Source organism: Camelus dromedarius, chromosome 16 (genome assembly GCF_036321535.1).
Source record: "Camelus dromedarius isolate mCamDro1 chromosome 16, mCamDro1.pat, whole genome shotgun sequence".
Lineage (NCBI taxonomy): Eukaryota > Metazoa > Chordata > Mammalia > Artiodactyla > Camelidae > Camelus > Camelus dromedarius.
In genome coordinates this window covers 15385846-15410229 of record NC_087451.1, presented here as the reverse complement: position 1 = coordinate 15410229, position 24384 = coordinate 15385846, and the positions used below count along the sequence as shown (strand labels likewise).

The 24384-nt window shown below is 39.5% G+C and overlaps 1 protein-coding gene across 2 annotated transcripts; it reads right to left on the bottom strand.

The window, feature by feature from the left end:
* Positions 1-583: 583 nt before the first annotated feature.
* On the bottom strand, positions 584-22651 carry LOC105106295 (aspartoacylase). 2 transcript variants are annotated; one of them, XM_064495036.1, is made up of 6 exons: positions 22248-22651; positions 18890-19085; positions 17308-17401; positions 14711-14818; positions 9947-10056; positions 584-2326 (listed from the first exon to the last, which is right to left on the bottom strand). In XM_064495036.1, exons 1-6 carry the CDS (start codon positions 22481-22483, stop codon positions 2306-2308), a joined length of 765 nt encoding a protein of 254 aa, XP_064351106.1. In that variant the 5' UTR covers positions 22484-22651; the 3' UTR covers positions 584-2305. The 2 variants fall into 2 exon arrangements, with proteins under 2 accessions (XP_064351106.1, XP_064351105.1); XM_064495035.1 differs by lacking the exon at positions 584-2326 and adding an exon at positions 6640-7431 and having other exon boundaries at positions 22248-22650.
* Between the last annotated feature and the right edge of the window lie 1733 nt (positions 22652-24384).

Genomic DNA, 24384 nt, shown 5'->3' with positions numbered 1-24384 from the left:
CCCTTCTTTCCTCCCTCCCTCCCTTCCTTTCCCGTGGACTGTTTCCCCTCTCTGTCAGGCACAGCTGCTGCTAGCTGACAATGTCCCCTTTATACTCTGAGCTTCTGCGTCCCACACCCTCGGAGGAGACTGATCCTGGAGGACTGGGAAAGTGGGGAAGTGGGCAGGTTTCAAGCCCAAACAATGCTGATATGACCATGGTTGGGGGGTGGCGGTGCAGGCAGGAGTGCTCCCGATCCCTGGAATGGACAGAAGGGGAGCTGTCGAGGACACCGCAAACTCTGTGCTATTTGTTTGCATTTAATGAGATGCAGTTAGAGAGTGGTGAGAATGATTATCACACCCACAGGATCAACGAGGTGAACTGGACTGAATGGAAAACTCAAGTCTTCCTCAGTGACCTGGGGCCGGGGAGAAGGACAGGTACTACTGCTGTCTGACCATCTGATCCTGGGCAAACCAAGTTGGAGGGCCCTGATTTCCCCCATCTGTAAAGTGGGAGGGCTGAATTAATCCCTTCCAGCACTATCGTTTTATAACCTATCTGGAATAATTTCTAAAAATCAGGTGGTGGACTGAGACCTGGAAGCACACCTTGCACAGTGCTGTATTTGTAAAATGGTGGGGGTTTTCTTTTCAAGCAGATTTCAACAAACTCCAAGATTCTCCCAGGAGCAACAGCAAAACCACCCTCAATGCATTTGATGAAATCGATGAATTTCCGGAAACGTCAGTGTAGAAGCAGAACCCAGAGCTCGTGTGCGAGTGGGCTGTCTGATGCTGCAGGCTGGGTCCTCGACTCGGTGCTCAGGGCTTTGCAGGGTGATGGAGCCTGGCTCTGCTAACAGAGACAAGGAAGGCACCCTCATGCTGAGCAGGTGGCTGAACCCGGGGGCAGCTGTCAGTTTGCCTGAGCGGGAAACACCCTGGATTTTGTCACTCGGCAAAGAATTTGTATAAACGCACGGCCAGCAGTCCTGACCCGGGAGTCCCAGGAATCCCGAATTTTGATTGAAGTCCGTGTGTTCCCCAACTTCAGGTCGATGTGGCTGGGAGAGAGGATTGGCAGGGAAAGGGCAGGGGCTGGAGGAGCAGGGAGAGGACTCTTCCCTCCTGCCAACATCTTGACATCTCCCACCCCAGTGAATACATTCCACCATTTCCTGTACTGTGACTGGGTCTCCTGGATTTAAGGGACTCTCAATCCCACCCCAGGGGCCAGAGGGGAATGAGTTTCTGGAACCTTCAGGGAGCAGGAATACAACCTTGAAATGAGTAGCCTTGGTACTCAAGGCTCAAACTGTCTCACACTGAGAGATGTTTTTAGTAGAATAATTAACATGGGGTTTTTCTTTTCAATAGAGAAAGATCATTTCAGTTTTGCATGAAAATTACTTCAGATGAAGTATGTGATTATTAAAAGCTGAGAAATAGATTTTAGGATTTGGGGCTGGATGTAAGTGTTATATACTTGGCCTTGGGGTGGCCAGAACAAGCTGGACAAAAAGCTTTTCATTATGCACATAGAAGTCCACATGAGACACAGCAGGCAGGGCCTGCAATCTGAGTGAAAGATCTTGGCTCTTTGCCTTGTCCCAGCCCTGCTACAGTGCGTGCTTCCACGCTGGGATTGTGGCTTTATCCGAAACAGAAACAGCAACTGCTCTGTTTACGTGGTCTTGAATCTCAGAGGTTACTCCTGTACATCAGTATTTCTCATTGGAAGAATTTAACAAAATACCTGAACTTCTCTGGTATTAGCTATTTTTGTTAACTGTGAATTTTGAAGCAGAGGAAAAGGCGTACGAAAAAGCTGCAGAAGCTGGTTGAGCACTTACTGGGATGTTGTTAAAGATCACAACTGGATGAACTTGAAGGTCCTCTCGGCCTGGAAATCAGCATCCTGCATCTGGAGTTACCTACTTGAAGTTATCCTGAAAAGGTGTCCCTGGTTTGAAGGGCAGCTGTTTGGAGCCAGGGCACCATGGAGCTGGGAATTCAGAACTGTTCTGATTCAGATATGAATGGATAAAGCCGTATGGCTCTCCATTTCCCACCTGAACAAAAGCTGGTAGGTTAGACAGACAGAGATCAGTAACGGGGTCTTTGTCTTCTTACACATGAAGAACTGCTGTCTGAGGATCTGGATGGAATTTGTTGGCAGGACCCTTTTCCGTACTGGGATATTCTTCCTAGTAGTGGCATCCCCCAAAGGCTTTCAGCCTGGATGGTCTCAGCCTGGATAGGTTTGCCAAGGGAAGCAAGGCGTCAAAGGGCATTGGCTCCAAAGGACCAGTTCTCTTATTTACACCTGGAGACTAAAGCCCTGAAAGGAAAGTGGACTTGTCTGAGTTACGCAGGAGGTTGTCTCAGAGCTGTTGAAGCCAGAGGTTCTGATTCTGGACCACAGATGTCCCCCTGTGTGGTTTTTTTTTTTTTTTTTTTAGGACAGTTATTCAGTAAGTTTGAGTCTGCCTTTGTGATTGGCGTATGTCAGGGGGCTAGGGCTTTCTGCTCAGGTAACTCGTGCTGACAGTCTACATTGTCCCTATGATCGTTACGATTGGTTTAAAATTCAAGTGTGTGCACACACACACCACGCTACACTGAATTCACGGGTGTATCAGGACATCTTAAATGACACATGTAGCAGTACTTTAAAGGGGAAGGCATGTTCCAGGGATGGAATCTCCCCTACTCAGATAACAGTTTTGGCTGGGACCTTCCCTTTAGCTAAACTTTGCCTCAGGAAGAATCCATTATTCTAGACATTATGTGATATACCTGTTTGGAATAAAAATGGTGCTTACCTTCTTCCCTGGGTTATGGGAGAAGGAGTTTGAGGCTGTACTGTGAAGTCATTAAGCTGTTAGAGGGGCTCCTGCCTGAGAGCCCAGTGTTACTGATCTTCTTTTCCTTCCTCAAGGCCTGGTGAAGGCCTTTTGCTCTGGGCGGGGCCCAGGTCGGTGGGCAGTCATCTGGGCCTGTAAGCCACACTTGATTTCTGCATTGACTTACATGTTTTTACTGTCATCTTAGTCCCAAACACAGACTTGTCCCCTTGTTCTCATCGAATGTGCCTGATCTGTGCAAATTCTAATTTAAATACTTGTTCTTATTTGTGTCTGTGTGAAACTCTATGTTCAAAAAAGAAGTCATAAATGGAACAGGAGTATTATAGTGCCACTGAAGACATTCTTTTATGATTTCTAATAAATATTTATTTTACCTTGTTATGATCATGTTTTTTCCTTGCCTTAGATGTGCCACCATGAAGACTGACCAGAAATTCTAGGGTGTTGCTTAACGTATGTGGATAAAGGGAAGGCCACTTTTTGGACCTAAAGCATTATTATCGGTCCCAGCTCAGGGAGTCAGCACACTAAGGCATGCCACCTTTGTGCACTGTTTACTTCTTAAAGTGCATCGTGGCCAGTACCCCATTTGAACCACTCAGTAACTCTGGAAGCAATTTGAGTCAAAGGACACCCAGAGATTTGAAGTCACACGCCCAAGGAATCACAGCCTGAAAATGTTACAGGTTCAAGTCACGTGACCCCAAGCAGGGAGTCCTTCCATCACGCTTGTTGGTTCTTAACTTACTTTGCATGGATGTGAAACCATGGCTCCACCTGGAGACAGGAAGTATAAATCCCTCCTGTCTACCTCACAGGACCTTAAAGAAGGGCAATAAGAGAATGGATATGAAAGAGCTGATTTATTACTGCCATTGCTGCCCCACATATAGGTATATACACTTTTTCATTCTTTGAGTTATTTCAAAAGGATGGCAGTTCTCATCTTGAATGCCAAGATGCTGAGGTGTCTTGAGGGGTTGCAGAACTGGCAAACAACTTATTACTAAGTGATATGCTATATTTGGTCAATTATTTACCTAATCCAAACGATTCCCAGAATAACATCCTTCCCTGGGATGTGTCTCCTTGAGTGGCAAAGAAATGGAAATGGTACACAGTCCACATCCTATCTTACACAGGCTTCAGCCTATAAGCTAGGGATGTTCCATCCATGGAAACACTCTGGATGGACTGATAGGAAAAGAGTGGAAACTCCTGTCACAGGATATATTCTGTGAGTGGGATGCCCAGGCCAATGAGGATGCAGCTTTATGGCTTTTGATACTGTGAAAAATTACCTTCCAAAGGTATTTTGCAATTTTTCCAGCCTTTGAGATTGTATAGTTCCCTATTTATAAAGCTCTTTCATTCATACTGGTTATCTTAATATATGATTTTATAGGTGGTTTGATGATTATTGTATCTCCACTTAATAGGTGGGGAAACTGAGACTTGGAGAGAGACGGAATGCCAGGTAAAGGTCACAGTGCTCTTTCCTGGGCCAAGGATCCAGGTTCTCTGAAGTGTTCTGCTAAGTGCTAGGCCAGTCGCATCAACGAGCTTGTATAAAAGGGGGGTTTAGCGTAGCCTGGGTCACATTTAAGATTACACGTCATCCAGGTAAAGGGTAGTGTGAGGTAGGACAGGGTTTAAATAAGAGGGAAACACATTGGCAAAGACCCCGAGGTAGCAGGGAGCTCGGTGCATTTGAGGATGGAGAGGTCTGTGTGGCCAGATCGCTGGGAACAGGGGCTGGAGAGGTGGGCAGAGGCCAGGCACACAGGACTTGTCCAGCTGTAGGGAGGCTTTGAGATTTCATACCAAGGGTTAGGGGAAATGACTAAAAGGTTTCACACAGGGAGATTACTGAATGTGAACATTTCCTTTTTTGTTGTTGTTGTTGCTTTTTCTATAGGGTTCCTGGCTTAAAACGGTGTATTTTTCTGCCCACCATCATTTGGGACATAGTAACAGTCTGAAGAGTGTGAAATGGAGTGAATTCCACCTGGGAGTGATGGGGATGCTCAGGAAGTGACTGGGAAAGAAGGAAAAAAGGCAAAGAGAAGGCAGGGACATTGGCAGAATATGAAGCCATTTCCGTAGAGGAGGAATGGCTGAGCACACTCATTTATTCAGCTGAACTTTATCAGGAACTACTTAGATTGCAGATACTGAAAAAGACACTGGCAATACCCTCAAGATGGGATGGATGCAGAGAGGGGCCAAGGGGCAGGCCAAGAAAGGCTTTACAGGTGAAATGAGGGTTGAGTTGCAATTTGCAGAAAAAACAGGAATTAGCTAGGGTAAGGTCTGAGTAGGGGTGAAGTAGGGGAGGAAGGGAAGAGAAGGAAGAAAATTCTAGGTTTAAGGGACAGTCTGTGTGAAGACATGTAGAAATAAAACAACATGACGCCGACTCCACAGAGAGGACTTGAAGGCAGATGAGTCTAGAGAGCTTGTGAGGAAGGGAGGCACAGTTCATAAAGGGCCTTTTGTGTGAGGAATTTGAACTTGAATAATTTATTATTCTGTGCTAGCCACTGTGCTATGCACTTATATGTATTAGCTCACTTAATCCTCCCAATCATCTCAAGAGAGGGGCACTATTATCATGATTATCCCCATTTTATAAATGAGAAAACTGAGTCTTTAGACTGTTCGAAATAATCAAAATGAAACAAAAAAAAGTGGCTAAAGTCACACAGCAATGGAGTAACACATTGCAGATTTTTTCTAAAATCACATCTATTTAGAAACTCTAAAGACTATAAATATAGAGTCAGAGAGAATTAGACTTGATAGAAATAATCAATATAAAATCTGAAACCACAGTGGCCTAAATTGCACATTGTAAATTTTGTAACTAAATTTTGAGGGAAGAATAAAGTACTTTTGCCAAAATATACATCTGGAAAAAATCGACCCTGGAAAATTGAACTTGGACATAGAACACAAAGGAAGGAATACACACAGTTGGAGAAGGAAGCCTGGTAAAACTTGTTATATACAAGAACTGATTGATAAATTGGAGTTTTACTACAGAATTCAGAAGGAAGAGGGTTTATTCTAGTGAAAATAATTTTGGGAAAGTGCAAATATAAATGTCGAAAATTTAGAAACACTTTGCGTGCTATAGAACACAATATGGAATGAAATTGGCTCAGTGGGATTTGCTTTGATAGAATGAAACTGTCTACATATATGGTACAGATAATGTTAGTATGATTTTGGTAAATATATTTGAAACCATAAACATGGGTTCCTTGGGGTCCAAATCATGGGGTAAAAATGTTCTTTACTTGGCTGCTGTGGCCTAAGAGAGGAGGGAGGGAGGCTCCTGCAGGGGCTGGAGAGGGAGAGAGAAAGCGTTTTAGCCCGAGGACCTCTGAGGAGAAGAATCATGGGAGTGAGGTATTTGGGCCTTTAGGACACAGGGGAATTCTTTAAAATAATGTGTTTGTGAAACAGAGACATAGGTTCAGGTCACACTTCCACTAGTGTCCACTGCCCTCTGCTATTTCTGTCTTTACCACCTATGCTGCTGGAGCCCAAAGACTTCCTCACATGCTGGTTGGGAAGAAAGGCAAGCTCCTTCTCTCAAAGCAAGAAGGGAGGGCTGGGAGGAATATGCCTCCCAAGTTGGGAAGGAATGTTAGCGCTGATGGGGGCCTGTGAGACTCTGTAGGAGGCTCTCTGCTCTCTAAGGTTAGCGCAGCACAAGTGGGTGGCCATCGCTGCGATGCTCTGTTGGGGTTCCTGCCTGTCAGTGGACAAAGGACCATTCAGAGTTTCTGGATTTATTCAAAATGTCACCTTTACAATCAGCCCTCATTTCCTGTTCACGTTTCACCTTCAAAAGAGCATCTGCAAATCTACAGGTATCATAACTACTGCTAAAGTTTACAGACTGGATCCTTAATAATTTATCATTAATTGAAATCTGAAAAAATTTAAAATAGCGAGTCGGCACAATTAGTTTCTAGTAGCATTTTTACATTACTTGAAAACATACAACATTCAGTTCTACGCTCAAGTTAATAACTTTTTGTATACAGTATATATTTCAATGTTAAAATTTGAATGTAAAGGCTGTTTACTAATAATGTTAAACTATCAAAATATAAGGTACAAAAAGCTATATAGAAATAAGATGTGTACTTCTTTGAATAAGTTGCATACATAAAGTACAATACCTTTAAAAGATACTCATTGATTTATTCATAGATTCAAGAAATTTACCTGAATGCCCACCATCTGCAAGGCACTGGGCTAGATGCTATGGATTCGATGTTGAATAAGGCACAATCTGGTCTCCAAGAGCTTACAAACTAGAACTTTTCTAGGTACTCTATAACAAATGAGCTATAAGTGATTTCTAATGTAAAGAGGAGCAAATACTTTCTGCACTGAGTGTTACTTTAGTCGTCTTTGCAAAAGCTTCTTTCTTTTCATAATATGCAGCCTCATTTACAAACACCGGGTACACGGTACAGTCTCCGCCCAATGGAATAGTCTTTCCATCAAGAGTTAAAAACACAGGATCCCCAGGGTGCAAAGGCTTCCAGTCTTGATCCTCTCAGGAGACAATTAAAAATACATAAAGTACATTAGGTTTTCTCCTACTTTAAAAATTTTATATCAGGTTCTATACAAGTAAAATGACAGCATCGTCTTCTTTTAAAAGAGATACTTGAGAGGCATACAAGTGATGAGACTAAACTGAGACTGAGCAATTGATTTTGGCAGTGGTATTAAGAGTTCCCTTTTATTTTTAAAACCGACAACATGTAATTAGAGTTTGCTTCAATACTGTTTGCCTTGAATGTTGCCAAAGAGATTTATAATATTAAAAGGCAAAACAAAATGTGCATCTCCTTAAGGGCATACTCTAACTCTTGCTAGCTGAAGTTAAATTCTGCTCAGTAAAATTGAAGAAATATCCATTAAGAGCCTTCTGTGTATAAGACATTCTACTGTTGGGGATAAAAGAAAAAAGTGACATTGTGCCTGCACGCTAGGAGGTTCTACTGTGGTGGGGACTGGTGGGAGAAGGTGGGAGCAGGCTGAGGAAAGTCTAAGACAAGGTGGGCGTTTTCCATACGTGTCCCCACATTGTAATAACGGAGTTACCTGAGGGGTCCCCACCAAGGATTTGGACCTGTGAGCCCTCCCACACCAGTGCTGCCACACCACAGGAACCCTAGAGCAGCTCTTCTCAGACTTGGATGTGTCTGCAGTTCATCTAGCGATCTTGTTCATCTGGACTCGTAACCAGGTCCCCGCCTGAGTCACTCACTCAGGGTCTAATGGCTTCTCCGTTCACTCCCTACTCTCCAGACACTGGTCTTTCTGAGGTTCCTCAAAACACTGCAAGTTCGTTCCCGCCTCAGAGCCTTTGCACTTGTTTTCCACGTGGCTGACTTCTCATCTTCCAGGTTCCACCTTCAATGCCCTCATCTTAAGAAATGGCATTTTCTGACCACGCCATCTAATGAGGAACCCTCTGTTAACTGCTACTGTATTATTCTGTTTATTTCTTTCATAGCACTTATGAAAATTTGAAATCATGTGATTTTTGTATTATTTACTCACTTATTCATGGTCTGTTCTCCCCTTATTAGTATGCAAGTTCTATCAGAGATCCTGCCTATCTTGACTCTCAGGGCCCAGGACAAGCTTAGTAGTTATTCAAACATATTTATTGAAAGAATCAATCAATCAATGCCTCCTGTAGAATACTGAGCCATTCCTTATTGTCTACCAAAACTACCCTTTCTGGCTTTGAAGACCTACCACTAGCCCTGTTTGTTACTGACTTCATTCATCTCACCTCTTCCTCTGCAGGATGATTTTAGTATTTCTCACATATGTCTTTGAGGAACATGAAACTTAAACAATCCTGTGTTGTAGCCAGTTATGACATCATCACCTTGACCTCTGGTTTTTGTACTTGTAATTTTTGTTACTTGTAGGGCTTTCCTCCCTTCTCTCCCCAGACCTTTATCTTTCTGTCCTTTCAAACACTGCCTAAGGCTCCTTCTTCAGGTTTCCATCTGGGTACCACTAAGGCACAAGGCAGGATTTGCTCCATTAGTCTGTGTTTTGGGGCAGGCTATTTTATTAAGTTGTAAGTCTGAATGACTATCATTAGGGTCATTAAATAGGAGTTTGAACTGGATCAGTGCTTTTCCACTCTAATTACCCAGACCAGTAAGATCAGATGATCCCAGATTGGGGGCCTGGCATCATTACCCTTTAAAAGGCTCTCTAGGCAATGCACAGCCAGGGTTGAAAGCTCCAGACTAGACGATCCATCAGGACTTTTCCATTGCTGAGTCCTGAGGGTGTGTAGGGTGCTCCCAATGAGGATGGATGTCTTAGCTTTTGGGAACCTCTGCTTCCCCCTGCTTTTACCTTTTTCTTTTCCAGATTTAAACCTCCTATACTCCCCCTCTCTCCTACTTTTCTTCCCCTTCACTATGCCATTATTGATCAAACCGGACAAGGAACAGATACTGGGGTTCTGAGGAGTTAGGAAATGACAGCAGAAAATGTTCCAAAAAAAGAGGTTCTGATTGTTCTGCTCTAACTTATATGGTAGTGCTCACAGGAAGAGGGTGGCAATGTGGCTGGCTGCAGAGAACATTAGTTCTGGATCTGCCATCAGTAGCTATATGGCTATGGGAAGGATCTAATTTCAGAGCCTCTGTTTTCTTATGTTAAAATAGATGTAATAACTCCTAGCCATTGCACCTGGGCAGGAATTTCACCTTCTCTGACCCCCACCCCCCCTCATTATTCTGCAGTAGCATCTGGTTATCTTCAAGACCACAGCTTAGACCTTAGTACATCTAGACTGCAAATTCCACAAGAATATAAACCATGTCCACTGATGTATCCCCAGGGCCAGCACAGGATATACTCAATAAATATTTACTGAGTGACCGTCTGAACACCTTACCTACACTGCACAGTTTATGAGAACATCAAATGAGCTAATGTATGTAAAATGCTTTATGGACTGTAAAGTTCTACTCAAAGGTAGGGCATCATTATTTTGAATATTTAAAAGAAGTAGTAAATGTTACCTGCAGTTTAGGGTGGATAATAGCAGCAATTTCTCCACATTTGTTCCTGGGATAATCAACTTTCTCCATTATTTTATAGACTTCAATAGCACAGGGAGGAAATTCTTTTCCTATGGCAAAAACAAAATGTATAAATAACAAAAAAAGAAGAAGAAAACTCCTGAAAAAAGGGAACTTGATATTTTAAAGAAAGAAGAAGAATAACCAAAAATTGAAGACAGATTCAGGGAGAACACATTTTCTTTTTTTGCTTTTAAATCATTTTATTGTGAAATTTAATGCTCAGAAAAGTACATATAACATAGTTTAATGAATTGTAAAATGACTACCCATGTAACCATTACCCAGGACAAGAAACAGCATACTGCCAGCATCCCAAAATCCCCTGTATGCCTCCTTCTGATCATAATCCCATCGCCTTCCCACCTTAGCAGTAACCACTAATTTTGGTAATGACTCTCTTGCTTTACTTTATAGTTTCACCACCTATTTCTGAATCCCACATAGTATAGTTAAGGTTGCCTACTATTGAATATTTTACAAATACAATCAATCACTATATGCACTTGGTTTTCTCAAGATCAACTTCTTGGGAAGATTCATCCATATTGTGGTATATAGCCACTGTTCATCCATTTTCTTTGCAGTATAGTATTCCACTGCAAGAAAAATGCCATAATTTATTTTTTCTTTCTGGGTTTATTGACATCTTGCATGTTTCCAGCTTGGGCCTATTAAGAAGAATGCCATGGGCTTGCAAGGCGTCAGGCAGAGAGCTGCTCTGCCACCACTACCACTGAGACACTGTACTGGATCATCTTTCTGATGCTCAAATGTCCCAAGGTAAAACTGAAAAAGCCACCCTAGATGCACGACATTGGCCATAACAGTGATTGCTCCAGTGTTACCTATTTCATTATTGCCAGCATTAACACAAATGCTCTATGACTAATGATCACAGGTCCCAGAGGCCTTTAGCTTTCTTGGTAGAAAACAGAACTTACAAAGCCAGTGTGGAAGAGAAAGTGGCTAGGACTGAGAGTCAGGATACCTGGGCTCTTATCTCCTGGCTGTGTGCTTGAGCAAAATGCTTAACTTCTTGAAGCTTACTTTCTTTACCTGTCAAACTAAGGTTGCGCATTAGTTTATCTTGAAGGGCCCTTTCAGCTCTGACATTCTATGATTGCATAACTTCAAGAGGATGTCCAGCAGGTTAGGTGACTTCAGCATTGTGCTCCTTCTCTTAACCAAGTAGGTTAAACATCTGGATAGCTCCTGAGCAGTGAGACACTAGGATGCAGGCAGTGGAGTGCAACTTACAAAGGCACAGCAACATTAAACAACCCAATGCCCAAAAACTTGGAAAAGGAGTAGTTTACATTATACCAGGCAACTTCTGAACAAACAGGATGAACTTCCATCCAACGGAGAGCCCACAGTGTGCTGTGCTTGCAATCCAAATAAATTCTTCCTTTGCCCTTAGAGCAGAAAGTGCAGCTGGGGTTGGAATGTCAATATAACGTGATCACTTCTATGTCAGTTAGCTTTTGCTGCAAAACACACTACACCAGAACTTAGTGGCTTAAGACAACAATCCTGTAATTAGCTCATGCTCTGTGGGTTGGTTGGGCAGTTCCTCTGGTCTAGGCTGGACTGGCTGGTATCTAATTGGCTTGCTCATGCATTAGCAGTGAGCTGGCAGGTCAGCAGGAGGCTGGGTGCTCTAAGATGGCCTCACTCTCTTAGTTGGTATTTGACTGGCTGTCAGCTGGAGCTGCAGGACCACTGGCCAAGGTGTCTCAGTTCTCAGCCTCATAACATCTCATTATCCAGCGGGCTAGGGTAGACTGACTCACATACTGGCAGTGCAGGGTTCCCAAGGACGGCAAGAGACAAAGCCTCGATTGCAAGTTCTTTTCAAACTTCTGTGGCACAAAATATGCCACATGGCCAAGGCAGTTTCAGGTGGTAGGGAAATAGACTCCACCTGTTGAGGGGACACAGATGCAGGGAAGGAAAGAATTTGTGGCTATTTTTACAATTTGCCACACTTTCCAAGATGAAGATGGGAACTGATCAGATATCATCTCTTTAAACCAGAAGGTCCGTTGGGAGGAAAGGAAAGAGTGGTAGAACACAAAGGAGTGTTTTTTGCTACTTAGAATCTCAGAGCTGGAAGGAGTCTCAGATGCCCAGCTTCCAGAAATGCTTGAATATTCCCTACATCTTTCTGGCCAAGTGGTCATCTTGCTCCTGCTTGAGCAACCTTACAAAGTGTGGTCTGTTCCATTGTTGGTCAGCTTTGTTAATTAGACATTTCTGTCTCTAGGTAACATTATTCCACCAATTCTAATCTGCCTAATTAGGCACAGAAAGGATGCCTGAGTCACAGAAAGGATGCCTAATTCTTTTCCAATATAACACTTCGAAAACTCTAAGATAAAATCGGCCTTAAGATTTTTTCTAAGCATCTCTAAATTCTATCAATGACTGCTCTTCTATTGTCACACACATGAGGATACATGTGAAGGTATCTTTGGGATTATTCTTATTATATTTCTCAGATTTCAACATTCTCAACTGCTTCCTCAGCTAACCTCTACTTTATAGACATTCCTCCTGAAATATAGACTAGGAATTTCTTCACAGGTCTCCAAGCATTGTTTATCCAAGGCAGAAAAGAGACCGTCACTTCCCTCATTCTGCGATTTTTTTTAACATGAAAGTAAAATTTTGTTTCTGATGTACTTTAATTTTAAACATTTGGTTTAGATTAATGTTAAAGCCTGTCAGGACTTTTTGGATCCAACTTCTGATCTCAGATATTTTCCTGCTAGCTTCCTGTCACTTATCACTTACATAAGCATGTCAAATATGTCCTTATCCAAGTCACTAATAGTAATTTTGAGTAGCACACAGCTAAAGACAGAGCTCTTCTACACATTTCTAGAGACTTCTTCAGATGGTTGCCAGCATCCTTTGGATAACGGTGCTCTTTCCATGTTAGTTAAAAATCCATCAAACTGGATAGTCTAAATTAATAATGGTTCAAAAGTTTTGAATTGCAGAATCCTTTCCTTAAATGAAATGTTACAAGGATAAAACAGACACAACTGCTCTGGCTGAAGGAGGAGTGGGGGTCGTTGTCCTGGAGCTACCAGGGCAGCTACTAAATCCCCGCCCTGTGGCAAGAATCTATGGATTGTGATTTGAAAACCATGTTTTGATTTTTTATGAGTCAGGTTTGTGGCCTTCTGGGTGCACTGTTCTCTTATATTCGACACACTTACTATTCAAAGGGTTTCTTGTGAATAAGTGGTGACCTTCCCAACACCAGGCCCATCAGACAGTATAGAACCTGTCCTCAGACAAAGGGGGTAAAATCCTGATTTTCAGTCTTTGTGACTTTGGGGTCAAAGGACCCCCAAGCACAGAAGAAATTCCTGTGATCACAGTAGGAGGTTTAGGAATTACCCTCTCCATAGGCACTGAAATATTCACCAGCTTTGCCACTATATAGACCCATTCCTCAACAATAATTTCACTTCAGCCTGTCTGAATAATTATTTATATGTCACTTTGATTTCATCTTAATTATAATTCTTAAAAAATTTAAAGTAAATTTATTTTTAAAATAATTAATAGGTTTCTCGTTTTGTTTTGTTTTGTTGCAGTTTTAGGTTCATCAAGTCAATGAGCAGACAGTACATAAGCTCCTTATACCCATCTCACCATGAGCCCCCATTTAACTATTTGTAATTACACAAATAATACATGAATATGTCATTCTTCTTGAACACAACTAAAACAAAATTAACTTGGTTTTCCCCTCCTTTCCCCAGTAATCACTGTTATCAGTTTGTTTTCTCCTAGAACTTTTCCTGTGTAGTAACATATATTTATATGTATCTAGCAAGTGTTTATTATTATTATTGTTATTTTGAAGCAAATTGGTATAATATATATTTTGGTCACAACTTGCTTTCTTTCAATTAACAATGTAGTTGAAGATCTTTCCATACTGGTTTACTTAACTAAGTGATTGATATTCACGTCATTTCCATTGTTTTGCTGTTACAGACAATGCTTCAATAACCACCCTTGTATGTGGCATGTCGGTATGCATGTGCTTGTGTTTCTTTGAGATGTGGAATTGCTATGTGACAGAATTTGCACATTTTAGAAAGTGGATACTGTCAAATTATCCTCTAAAGTGTCTTTACCAATTTACATCAGCAGGGAAGGAGACTATCCCCTTTTCTCACACACTTACCAACACAATATTTTCAGATTTTAATATTTTCCAAATCTAATGGGAGAAAATGGTTTTGCATTTTAATTTGCATTTTTCTGATTACTACTGATACTGGACATCTTTTCATCTCTTTATTGGACATTCGTATTTCTTGGTAATTCCTTGTTTTTTAAAATGGAGATTAATAGGAAGATGAGGATTTTGTTTGGGGAGCTTTATTTGGCAGCTGTTTTTCTTGGAAGGCAGCTATGCTAACCACTATACCACCAACGCAGGGTCGGCAGCTGTTTTTCTTGAATGTGTCTACATTGGTAATGAAGAATGGCTGAAGTGAATACAAATTTTTTAAAAGCACCTAATATCATGGACATGGCAAATATGACTTAGATTCCAATTGCTACTTCAATGTGTAGCAATTAAGTTGTTATGTGTGCTCCATCTCATCTATTTCTGATTTATTTACTCACACAAGCCATCAATTAAAGAAACACTTTCTGCCTACCACTTACCTTCATTGAAATTATGTATAAAATCAAGTGCATGTTTAATCATTTTTCTCATTTGATCCAGGATATCAGCTCTAAGGACCCCTTGAGGCTGGGGACCAACTTCTATACCTAAGTACAGAAGGGGAGATAGTTGCATTTATACAAGTTTTAGAATATAAGATTGAGCATTTTAATATATCAAGATCTAGAATTCCATCATTCAAAATGATTAGAAAAGTAGCCCATGTAGCATCATGAAAAATATATAAGACATAATGTCAGGCAAAAAAAGAAAGCAGAGCATTTACATGTACAAGTTAGATGCATAGTAAATAAAGACTGGGAGAGAACATGGAAGAAAGTCCAAAGAGTTGTGTTATAAAGTAGTAAGGTCTTGAGGTCTTTTTTCCTTTAAATTTTCTTCAATATTGTCAAAATATTTAAAAATCATAATAATTAAAAGGAGTAGACAAATTTACACCAACAAAATAATACGTGGCCACAGAGAGAAACTGTCATAGACCTAACACTTAGCTTGTAGCAGGAAAAACATCTATTTAGTCAAAGAAATCTACACTAAGTGAGCCATGGATTTAAGTCTAATGACAATCTATGTGACCCTAGAGCAACTTTCTTGCCCTTAATATAACAACCCATCCGGACATGATAGTGCAATGGGTTCAATTATCTGTAGGAAAAAATCATAATCATTTCTTCTCACCCTAAGAAGGTCTGCTTCCTGTGGCTGTCACACATCCATCCATAAACCTACAAAATACTCTTTTTCTAAACCACTCATCTAGTCCCTTCCCTCCTGTTCAAGTCTCCCACACAGTTATTATTCCAATCACCACCTTTCCCTATTATAAAACCACTTACCAAGTATAACATTATCCATTTTCCTTCTTTTCCATCTATCTAACATCACCCACTTCTGTTAATTCTCAATTCACAAAATCTCACTGTATTGTCTTTTACCTTCATTTTTCATTTTTGGGCTTAGCTTTCCTGGATATATGTTTGGGCATATATTTAAGTATAGGGTATAAGTGCAGCTAAGGTATGCATCAGTGTATAAGTGATTTGTACAAATGTGTGAAAACGTGTTCATGGATATGTCTGTATGTGTAATGTAGAAGACACTGTTGATTGCCTACCCAAAATCCATTCTATCTTACTTCTTGCTGACAGAGACCTGGTTTTGGGTGGGTATACAACTCAGGAGTAAATGTGGAATAGTTTTTGTGAATCAGAGTAACCCCATTAACCCTAGGAGTTAACTTAAGAATGAATATGTGACCCAGTTCTGAACAACTGGCTATAATGGAAGGTCTGCAAGTGAATTCCCGAGAATGTCTTTTCTTCCCCTAGATATTGTCATGTTGGCATATGATGCTTCAAACTACAGTGGACATCTTGAGGCCTTGGGGCCACATAAAGTAAGAGGTGCATTATAAAATGCTGAGTTGGAGAGAGTTTCTTTCTGATCTTAAGTGTTCCTCCCTCCATGACTGAATGACATAAAAATATTCCAAAGAAAACAGCAAAGTTGGAAAGAGAACATATAGTATTTCTAATTATTTATGATGATCTTAATATTGTCCCACATGAAAATGAAAGATTTGGCTCTAAGAGCTAAACACATCAGAAGATATTTGTTCTGGCTAAGAGCAACACTGTCCCATAAATATCACAGATCAAGTTCGCTCTCGCAAGGCTTGGAAATCTTAGGCTTTATTTGATGTCAGTGAGAAACAGGATCTCTATCCCTTACTGTTAAGCATTCAGTTTGTTTCAAATAATTACCCACGCTTGTGTATTTAGCTTGCCCCGACCAATCTGTTGATTAGGCACCAAATTATCAATAATTGAATAAACAAGATAATTTTAAATTTGCTTATATTGTTTGATGACTCACTTTTAAATTAAATTGCTCTTGGTTAAACCATCTGAGATCTAACAAAAAAGATTTTAGGTTGTGACAGCAATTTTAATGATTATAGCGTGGTCTGTAAACAATTATGCTACTAGGTCACTCAGGAAAGAGAATGGAATACAGAAAAAAGAGACTGTCTGAGAGTGCAAGCCTGCATGTTGGAAGTTATCAGGAGGTAAAGATGAACTCATAGCCCAGTAACCGACAGGGTAAACAAGTGCGTGGAAAACAAACACAGGTCACCAGAGATTCTACTGTAAAGCAGGTGCTAAGAGGGATACTGGGAGAGAATTTTCCATGGGCCTTTTGTGTTTCTGCATGTCTTTTCAGTAAGACATGACTGTCTTGGCTGCAGATTATTTTTTCAAGAATGTTTGTACAGTGAGTACTCTTGGAAGGTAGGAATGGTGTCTCTCTTGGAGCAAAAGCCAGGCTGCTTACTGCCCATAAAAGATACCAGTTCCCTCAACTCTGTGTTTCTTCCTGGAATGCAGAAAGCTGCTCAATGAAATTGAGGAAGTTTGATATAGTTAGACACTGTTGGTGATAGTTTGTTTATTACTTGAAAATTATAAGCCATAATGATAAGCAAAGTAGCTATATATAGGCTTTAAATTAATTTTCTCAGAGTTTCATCTAGGACACATTTTGTTTAGTTGTGACAGTGGGAGATATGACTTACCAACAGCATACTTGGCTATAGAACGAGTGGTTGCGTATTTGAGGGAAGGATGCTCAGTAAGATAAACGTAGCAAGGTAATGGAGCCAAAGACATCTGAAAAGAATTTAAAACATCTTTCTTATTATGTAAAGACCGTATGTCTTGTTGTCTTTGCTGTTAGAGTCAATGATGCCTTCAATATGTTTCCCTTCATCGACTAAGATTAGTAAGACAGCTTTATGAAACACTCTGAAATCCAATGTTGTTATTATAGCTTTGAAAACACATAATAAAGGAATTACATATAAAGCTGGATTCTAAATAGCTTTCTGGATAAAATGTATATTAAACACTTCTCCAGAACTATGAACAGAGAATATGAATAAATTCTCCTTCTGAATGGATTTGGTTATTTTGTTTTCATCATTGGTTCCATTTACTATTTAGCTTAGTATTGGTCTCTCAAAGAATTCTATGTCTAGCCCTGTGGGCAGGTCTCTACAGATGTTGGGCAACTCGCCCTACCTGAATGAGAATTATCTGAATGAGAATTCAGGACAGGCCTCTCAGCTTTGACAACAATGGGCAGCCATGCTGCTTCCTTGCCTGACAATCAAAGCATGCAGCTTTCTTTTCAAGGAACAACAAAGACTAGCTGCATTATGAACTCCTACCAGAACAACTATCTGGTTAATGTCAAAAATTCAAGGGAAACAAAAATAATTGTTAATTTTTTACTATGAGCTAGGCATTCAGCTAAATGCTCTAATTATTTTATCTCATTTAAGGCTTAGAACAGCCATATAGGGTAAGTGTTATTACTGTGCCAATTTTATAAAACGAGGAAAGTCAGGTATTGGAAGTTGAGTATCTTGTTCCAGGTCAGTGAATGAGAAAGCCAGGATTTGAACCCAGGCACTCCTGGCTATTTAGGTCACATTCTTTCTACTAAATCATACTGGTTTATACCAGCTCTCTGAAAGGAAGGCTGTTCATTATACAAAAACAAGCATACAGTTAAATTATTTGTGTTTTTGCTTGGTTGCTATTTTCTAGCAATTTTTCTCTAGTTATAGGTACTGGATTGCTGAATTTTTCATATTGTAGATTTCTGAGCTTTAGAGCGATTAGTTAGAGGAAATACTGAAAGATCAGATGTGCGTGAGGGTATCTGAATCAAATGGAGACATGGGCAGGGCTAAGGAGAGCCAATGTTTGTATTATTGGTCTTTAATCAACATTAAGTGACTATTTTTGAGCTTCCTAAAACTATAATTGAGCCACTTTAATCATACCATTTAAAATTTTGGTATTAATTTTACTAAAGGGCCTATGGTTTGGTGGCTATCTCAATAAAAGATTTACAATTTTATAGACACAAGGATCCATATGTTTCATTATTTTATTCATTGTATTTATTATTTCACTCATTTCTTCCCCTTTTCTCCTGCCTGTCACTACTACCTCCGTTCTAGTGCTTCTCCCAATCCCCCATTTCTTTTGAACCCTCCCTCCTGACCCTTTTCTAGTTGTTTCACATCTATAATTGACTGAAAAGTACACGTCCTAGGCTAACTTGTAAGTTAATAACATTGACATTACCTTAATATAATGAAACATCTGAATTAAAAAGTCATTCCTGGAATCTTCAAGAATAAGAGTGCACCCCATGTTAGAAGTAGTGTTGTGAAGGTCAAAAATAATGTCATAGGAATCTTCACTATCTTTTGGACCAAATAAATGATTTATTTCTTGAGCCCTTCTCACTTCATATGGCAAATCCTCTGACATTTTTTTGCTGTTATTAGCAGAAAGAAAAAGATTAACATCTGTGGCTAAGGTAACATAAACATACAAAAAGAACACAGTATAGAAGGAACCATTTGCAAAATCTTTAATATGAAAAATCTGTGAAGAAAGTGGACATTAGCTTGAAAACTTCACAAACGAAAAATTACAGTTTCCCCCCTCCATTTGATTCCATGTAATGTTGCACTGACATGCTTACAAATAATAGTTTATTTCTGTGGCTGGCCACAAGAAAGACATTTCAAACAGAATTTACCATCTGACTTCAGCCCTGAACAAAGTTCATCCATTCATTTAATCACCAGTGTCTTAGTAGTTCAGTGCACTGAGACATTATGGAACTAGACCATCAAATGCACCTATTTTGGGGGAGGGGCTCTAGCTAGTTCTAGTGCACAAAAACAGTCAAACTTAGGAGCTCACATCATCTAATTAGGAATTCTTAAGTGATGCCAGGAACCACTAAAGATCCAGGGTCAAGCTTTATAGAGAAGAGTCTGTAAACCCTGAGAAAATGCAGAATTTTACAGGTATATATACTTATGCATTTTTCCAGGATAGAGTTGATAGCTTTTACTGAATTCTCAAATAAGTCTCTACCTGACTAGCCGCCTCCCACGGTAGTTAGGATATATTTTTTTCTTACAGTAAATGATCATTTAAATTTATTTTTCCTCATTAAAGCATTCAATCACATTTCACTATAATTTGATTTGTTTCTAGTCTCTGGCAATTTTTGCTAATACCTTCAAAGGACCTATATTTGCACCTGAGTAATTCTTGCCTGGAAAGGAATCAAGAAAGTGGAACAGCCATTTTTCAACCATGAAGCAAAAGCAATGAGGACAAAAGCTGCACATTAAGGCTAGTGCAATGGGAAGATAGGATGACATCACTGTGACACTGTACCAGCCCTGGACTGCCTACCTCGGACTTACTAATTGTGAAAAGGAAACCTTTGTTTGTTTAAGCCACTGTTTTCAGATTTACATTATGTGCAACCAAACATATGGTTGAATGAATATATATGCACTTTAAAAGTTAATTCATGCAACAACTCCATGAGTTCCCCTCTTCACCCAACTGATTTGCTCCTCATCCTCCCCCATGTGAGTAAATGGCACCACCAGCCACACAGTTGCTCCTAGTCAAGTCTTGAAGTCTTAAAAGATAATAGACACTTTGAGTTCTCATGCCAGGAATCCAGGTCCCGTAGGAAGAATCCCAAGGGATGAAGCGGAATCAATAGGCAAGGACAAGATCCTAAAGGGGTTGGCAGCCCTACTAAGTGACAAATCTATTCCGGATAGGAGCCTTTTGAAGAATTTTTAGCATGGGAAAGACATGACAAGATTTGCAAGTTAGGATGATCCCTATGGCTATTACTATACAGACAATAGATGTAGGCAGGATTGGAGTAAGGATGGATGCATAAAGATTCCTTAGGAGGCTACTTTAACCATCCACAGATGAAATAAACTAAGGCAATGGAAATGGAGAGGAAGACTGGATTTGCAAACTACATACAATTATTCAATACTTGAATAATTGGGAAGATGAGTAACCAACTAGACGAACGGGATGAAGAATTAGGAAGGTTCTAGATGATCTCTATAGGTGATTTGGTGAGTAATGGTGACACCACTGAGAATTTAGGAGAATTTAGGAAAAGCAGCAAAATTTGCGAGAGCGAGGATGGGAGAAGGTAATTAATTAATTGATCTCATAAGTTTCCATAACCACCCTGAGAGATAACTGTCTAGCCTCTGATAAGTATTAAATGTAAGAAGTAGGAAGTGAATTTAATTTAAGAGACTGCTCTCACTGAAGTGCATGCTATTGAGTGGTCATAATAAGAAAACTCATTCTAATCTATATTAGAGTTATTTGGGAAGTTAATAGCCCAACTAAAAGTTATTCTCCAGCAAATCCTTACTTGTAATATAAGAATTAGTTAATAGCTGTTTTAGGTGAATAGATAAAACTTAGTTTTCTCAACATAACCTCAGTCATGAAGATGAAGCACTTTTGAAATTAAAACTTAAGTTAGTAAAAATATGGTCTGATAAGCAAGGTATGACTAATGTATAACTGCCCTGGAAAACATCTATTCCATAAAGTGAGGCACATTTGTATAAATGTAGCAACCATCTTTTGAACTGTGATAAGATTAAATTTAAGTAACTCTTTAAACTCAAATTAAGATTTAATAGAAAATGAGTCCATAAAGCAGTGCTGTTAGTTGTCTGTGTGCATGACATATCTTAGCTTGTAGTCTGCTAGCTCCTGAGGGTGAAACCATTTTGTACACAGCTTTGTACTCCTATAGTACCTGGCACAGAGCCCTGTAAAGAGAAGATGTTAATATTTTTAGGTACATGAAAGAAAGAAGTGGTGAAGAGCAAATACTTAGAGGCCTGTAAATCTATATAGCAGCTATAATGATGTAAACAAAGGCAGAAATAATTCATAAGGACTTCCCTAGAGTGTTATGATTGCATACCTTGTATGCAATATGTCATAAATCAGCTGTAATTTAAATTCAGAAAATTCAGGTCTCAGTGATCCACACTGAAGATAGTACACTAACTCTTCAGATCACAGAGTAGTCTACTATTTTCTGATGAGGGTCATTTATTCATTCTTTCATTAAACAAATATTAATTGAAATATTATACTTTTCTTAACTAGAACTTTCTGCATTATCATAAACATAGTTGCAAAAATATAGTAATGAATCACCTAGAAAGCTAACAAATATGTACCCAAGCACAGTGGCCAAACATTAATTTAATGTAAAAGACTATTAAATCTGTTTCTTAAAAGACAAGGTTTAAAAATAAAAACCTCTGTTATTTGTTGTCTCAGTCTATAGAATACATTTAAAAAGAAAATCAGTTAAGAACATTGCGATGTTTAAAAAAGTTTATAAAAGAGCACATGAATGCCCAGTTTAGATAACTGAGTAATTCGTAATGGAGTATGGTTAAAAGTGAAAGTGACCATTCACAACAGCTACTATACGTACAAACATGAGTATCATCTGCATACACAAATACATACATATTTGCTCTCACACATACTGCTTTTCAGACACACACATACACACACGTGTGCGTGTACACACACACAACACAAAATAGAGTCTTACCCAAGATTTTCAGGATCAAAAACTCGATTCAGGTCACAGTCAACATATCTGGTGCACTTCTTCACAGCTCTTGGGTTAGTAATAAATGGTTTTACCTCCAGCCCCGTTCTCTGAATCTCAGTGCCGTTCTCCAGCCAGTGCTTAACTAGAAATACTCCTGTTAGCTCATTCCCATGAGTTCCTCCAAAGATAGCAACCTTTTTTATAGGATCGTCAGCAACGTGACAAGAAGTCATTTTATCGAGTAGTAGTTTTATCTGAATTCTGCAACTCAAAAAGGAGAAGATCAAAGAAAACCTAATTTCTTATGCAGTTTAGGAATTTAAATCTAAATGAGACCTTTAACCAAAGTGCAAAGCACAGGGTTCTCTTGAGTGGAGTGTATTTTGATTTTCTGTTACAAGTTCTGAGCCCTGTTTATTATAGGGACACTCCCTTCTGTAGCCCTGCCCTTTACCATATTTGGATTAAAATATGCAGAGATCAACTAGAGATACAGCTGTTTACTTTAACTTCTAACTCCCTCAAATGGTGGGTAGATCTAAATGCAATCATAAATTAGCATCTCATACTAATGCAAAACTTCTGTTTTCTCTTTAGCTAAAATATCATCTAATGGTGCTTTCAGGACTCTTTGTAAGTAATAAAAATAGATTTTACTTTTCTTATGCTCAAAAATATGAAAATAAAGAAGTGGCCCACAGTATGCGTGTTATTATTCAATATTTTTTTTCCACTTGCATTTAAACCATTTCTCCTCTGAAATGAGTCCAGGCCCTTTTTAACATCGGAGGGCATTTGAATTTCATCTCCATAAACAGCCAAAGGCAGATTCTCAGAGACCTCCTCTGGGATCAGCATCCTTTCTTTCAGAATGCTTTTTCATGGTCAGAGACACAAGAACCAAATCAATGACCACTGGGACTTAAAAAGCTACTTTGAAATATACTTGAATTTCTTCCTCGTGAAGTTACTGGTAACGCTGTGCTGACTTCCTTAGGGATCTTCCTCACTTTTTGCGTCAATAGTAAACCAAAAACAACTGTTAAGTAATTTTCAAGACTTTGTAATGTCTGAAAATGTCTTGGGGCATGCTACATACACTCACCAGATCATACGAGCTTATATGGATACAGTCTAATTTACTGGCAGCAGAGACTCTCCACTGGAATGTGTTACTCAAGATGGGGTCTAATGAGGGGAAACTATCCAGAAAACTGTACTAAAATGATTACATCCCTTTGGAGAAATGACTCTGAGCCAAATCTAATTTGATTTCATGCTCAACCACCCAGAAAGTCAAGTATGTTCAAGTTCTGAAAACACTATGTGCTAGTAATGGGAGATTGAAATGGGTACAAGAGTAACTCATTACAACTGCAGAGAAGTTTAATTTATAATGTTTTTCTGCAGATGTCATCTCAGCTTATTCATATATCCACTCTACAAGATAGGATGGGTTAAGTATTGACATCCCCATTGCAGCGGTAAAGGAAAAAGAGCTTAAGTAACTCAGTCAAAGTTTCTGAACTTCCATAAGAAAACCAGGCCTGGGATCCAGGTTTTCTCAATCTAAGTCCAGTGTTTTTCACAGAACAGTAGGGTGCTCCCTGTTACTTTTGGCTTTCCCCAAAGTTCTAATTTTGCTCTTTCCAAATTCACAAAAAACAGTCACTTCAGTGTGCTCAGGAAACAAACGAGCTTACAAACAAAACACATGATGGAAACATAAAATGTGGATACTTCAAAATATTTAAAAAACCAACACCTATGTTCTTCCTTTAATTATAATGCAGAGATAAAGGAAGCAAAATAATAAAATCAAAGTTTATACATTAAAATGACTGTTCTAACTTCAGAAAAAGCCCCTGTAGCCTTTGCTTTCCTACCCACAGACACTGAACGTTTCAGTCTTAGAGATGGCAAAAACAAGCATAAATATGTAACAGATGATAGTTGTTTAGTTACTTTGGTTTTAAAAGCAGTAACTATGGTGAATTATTAACACTTGACTATGTGTTGTCCCTTTTCTGCCAGTTTGTGGTTAGTTCTGCTCTTTGCCCTAGTCTTGCTGGAAATGCTGCTTCAGCGATGTCCTCGTAGCTGGCACAAATGACTTGCATTTCTAGGCTTGTTT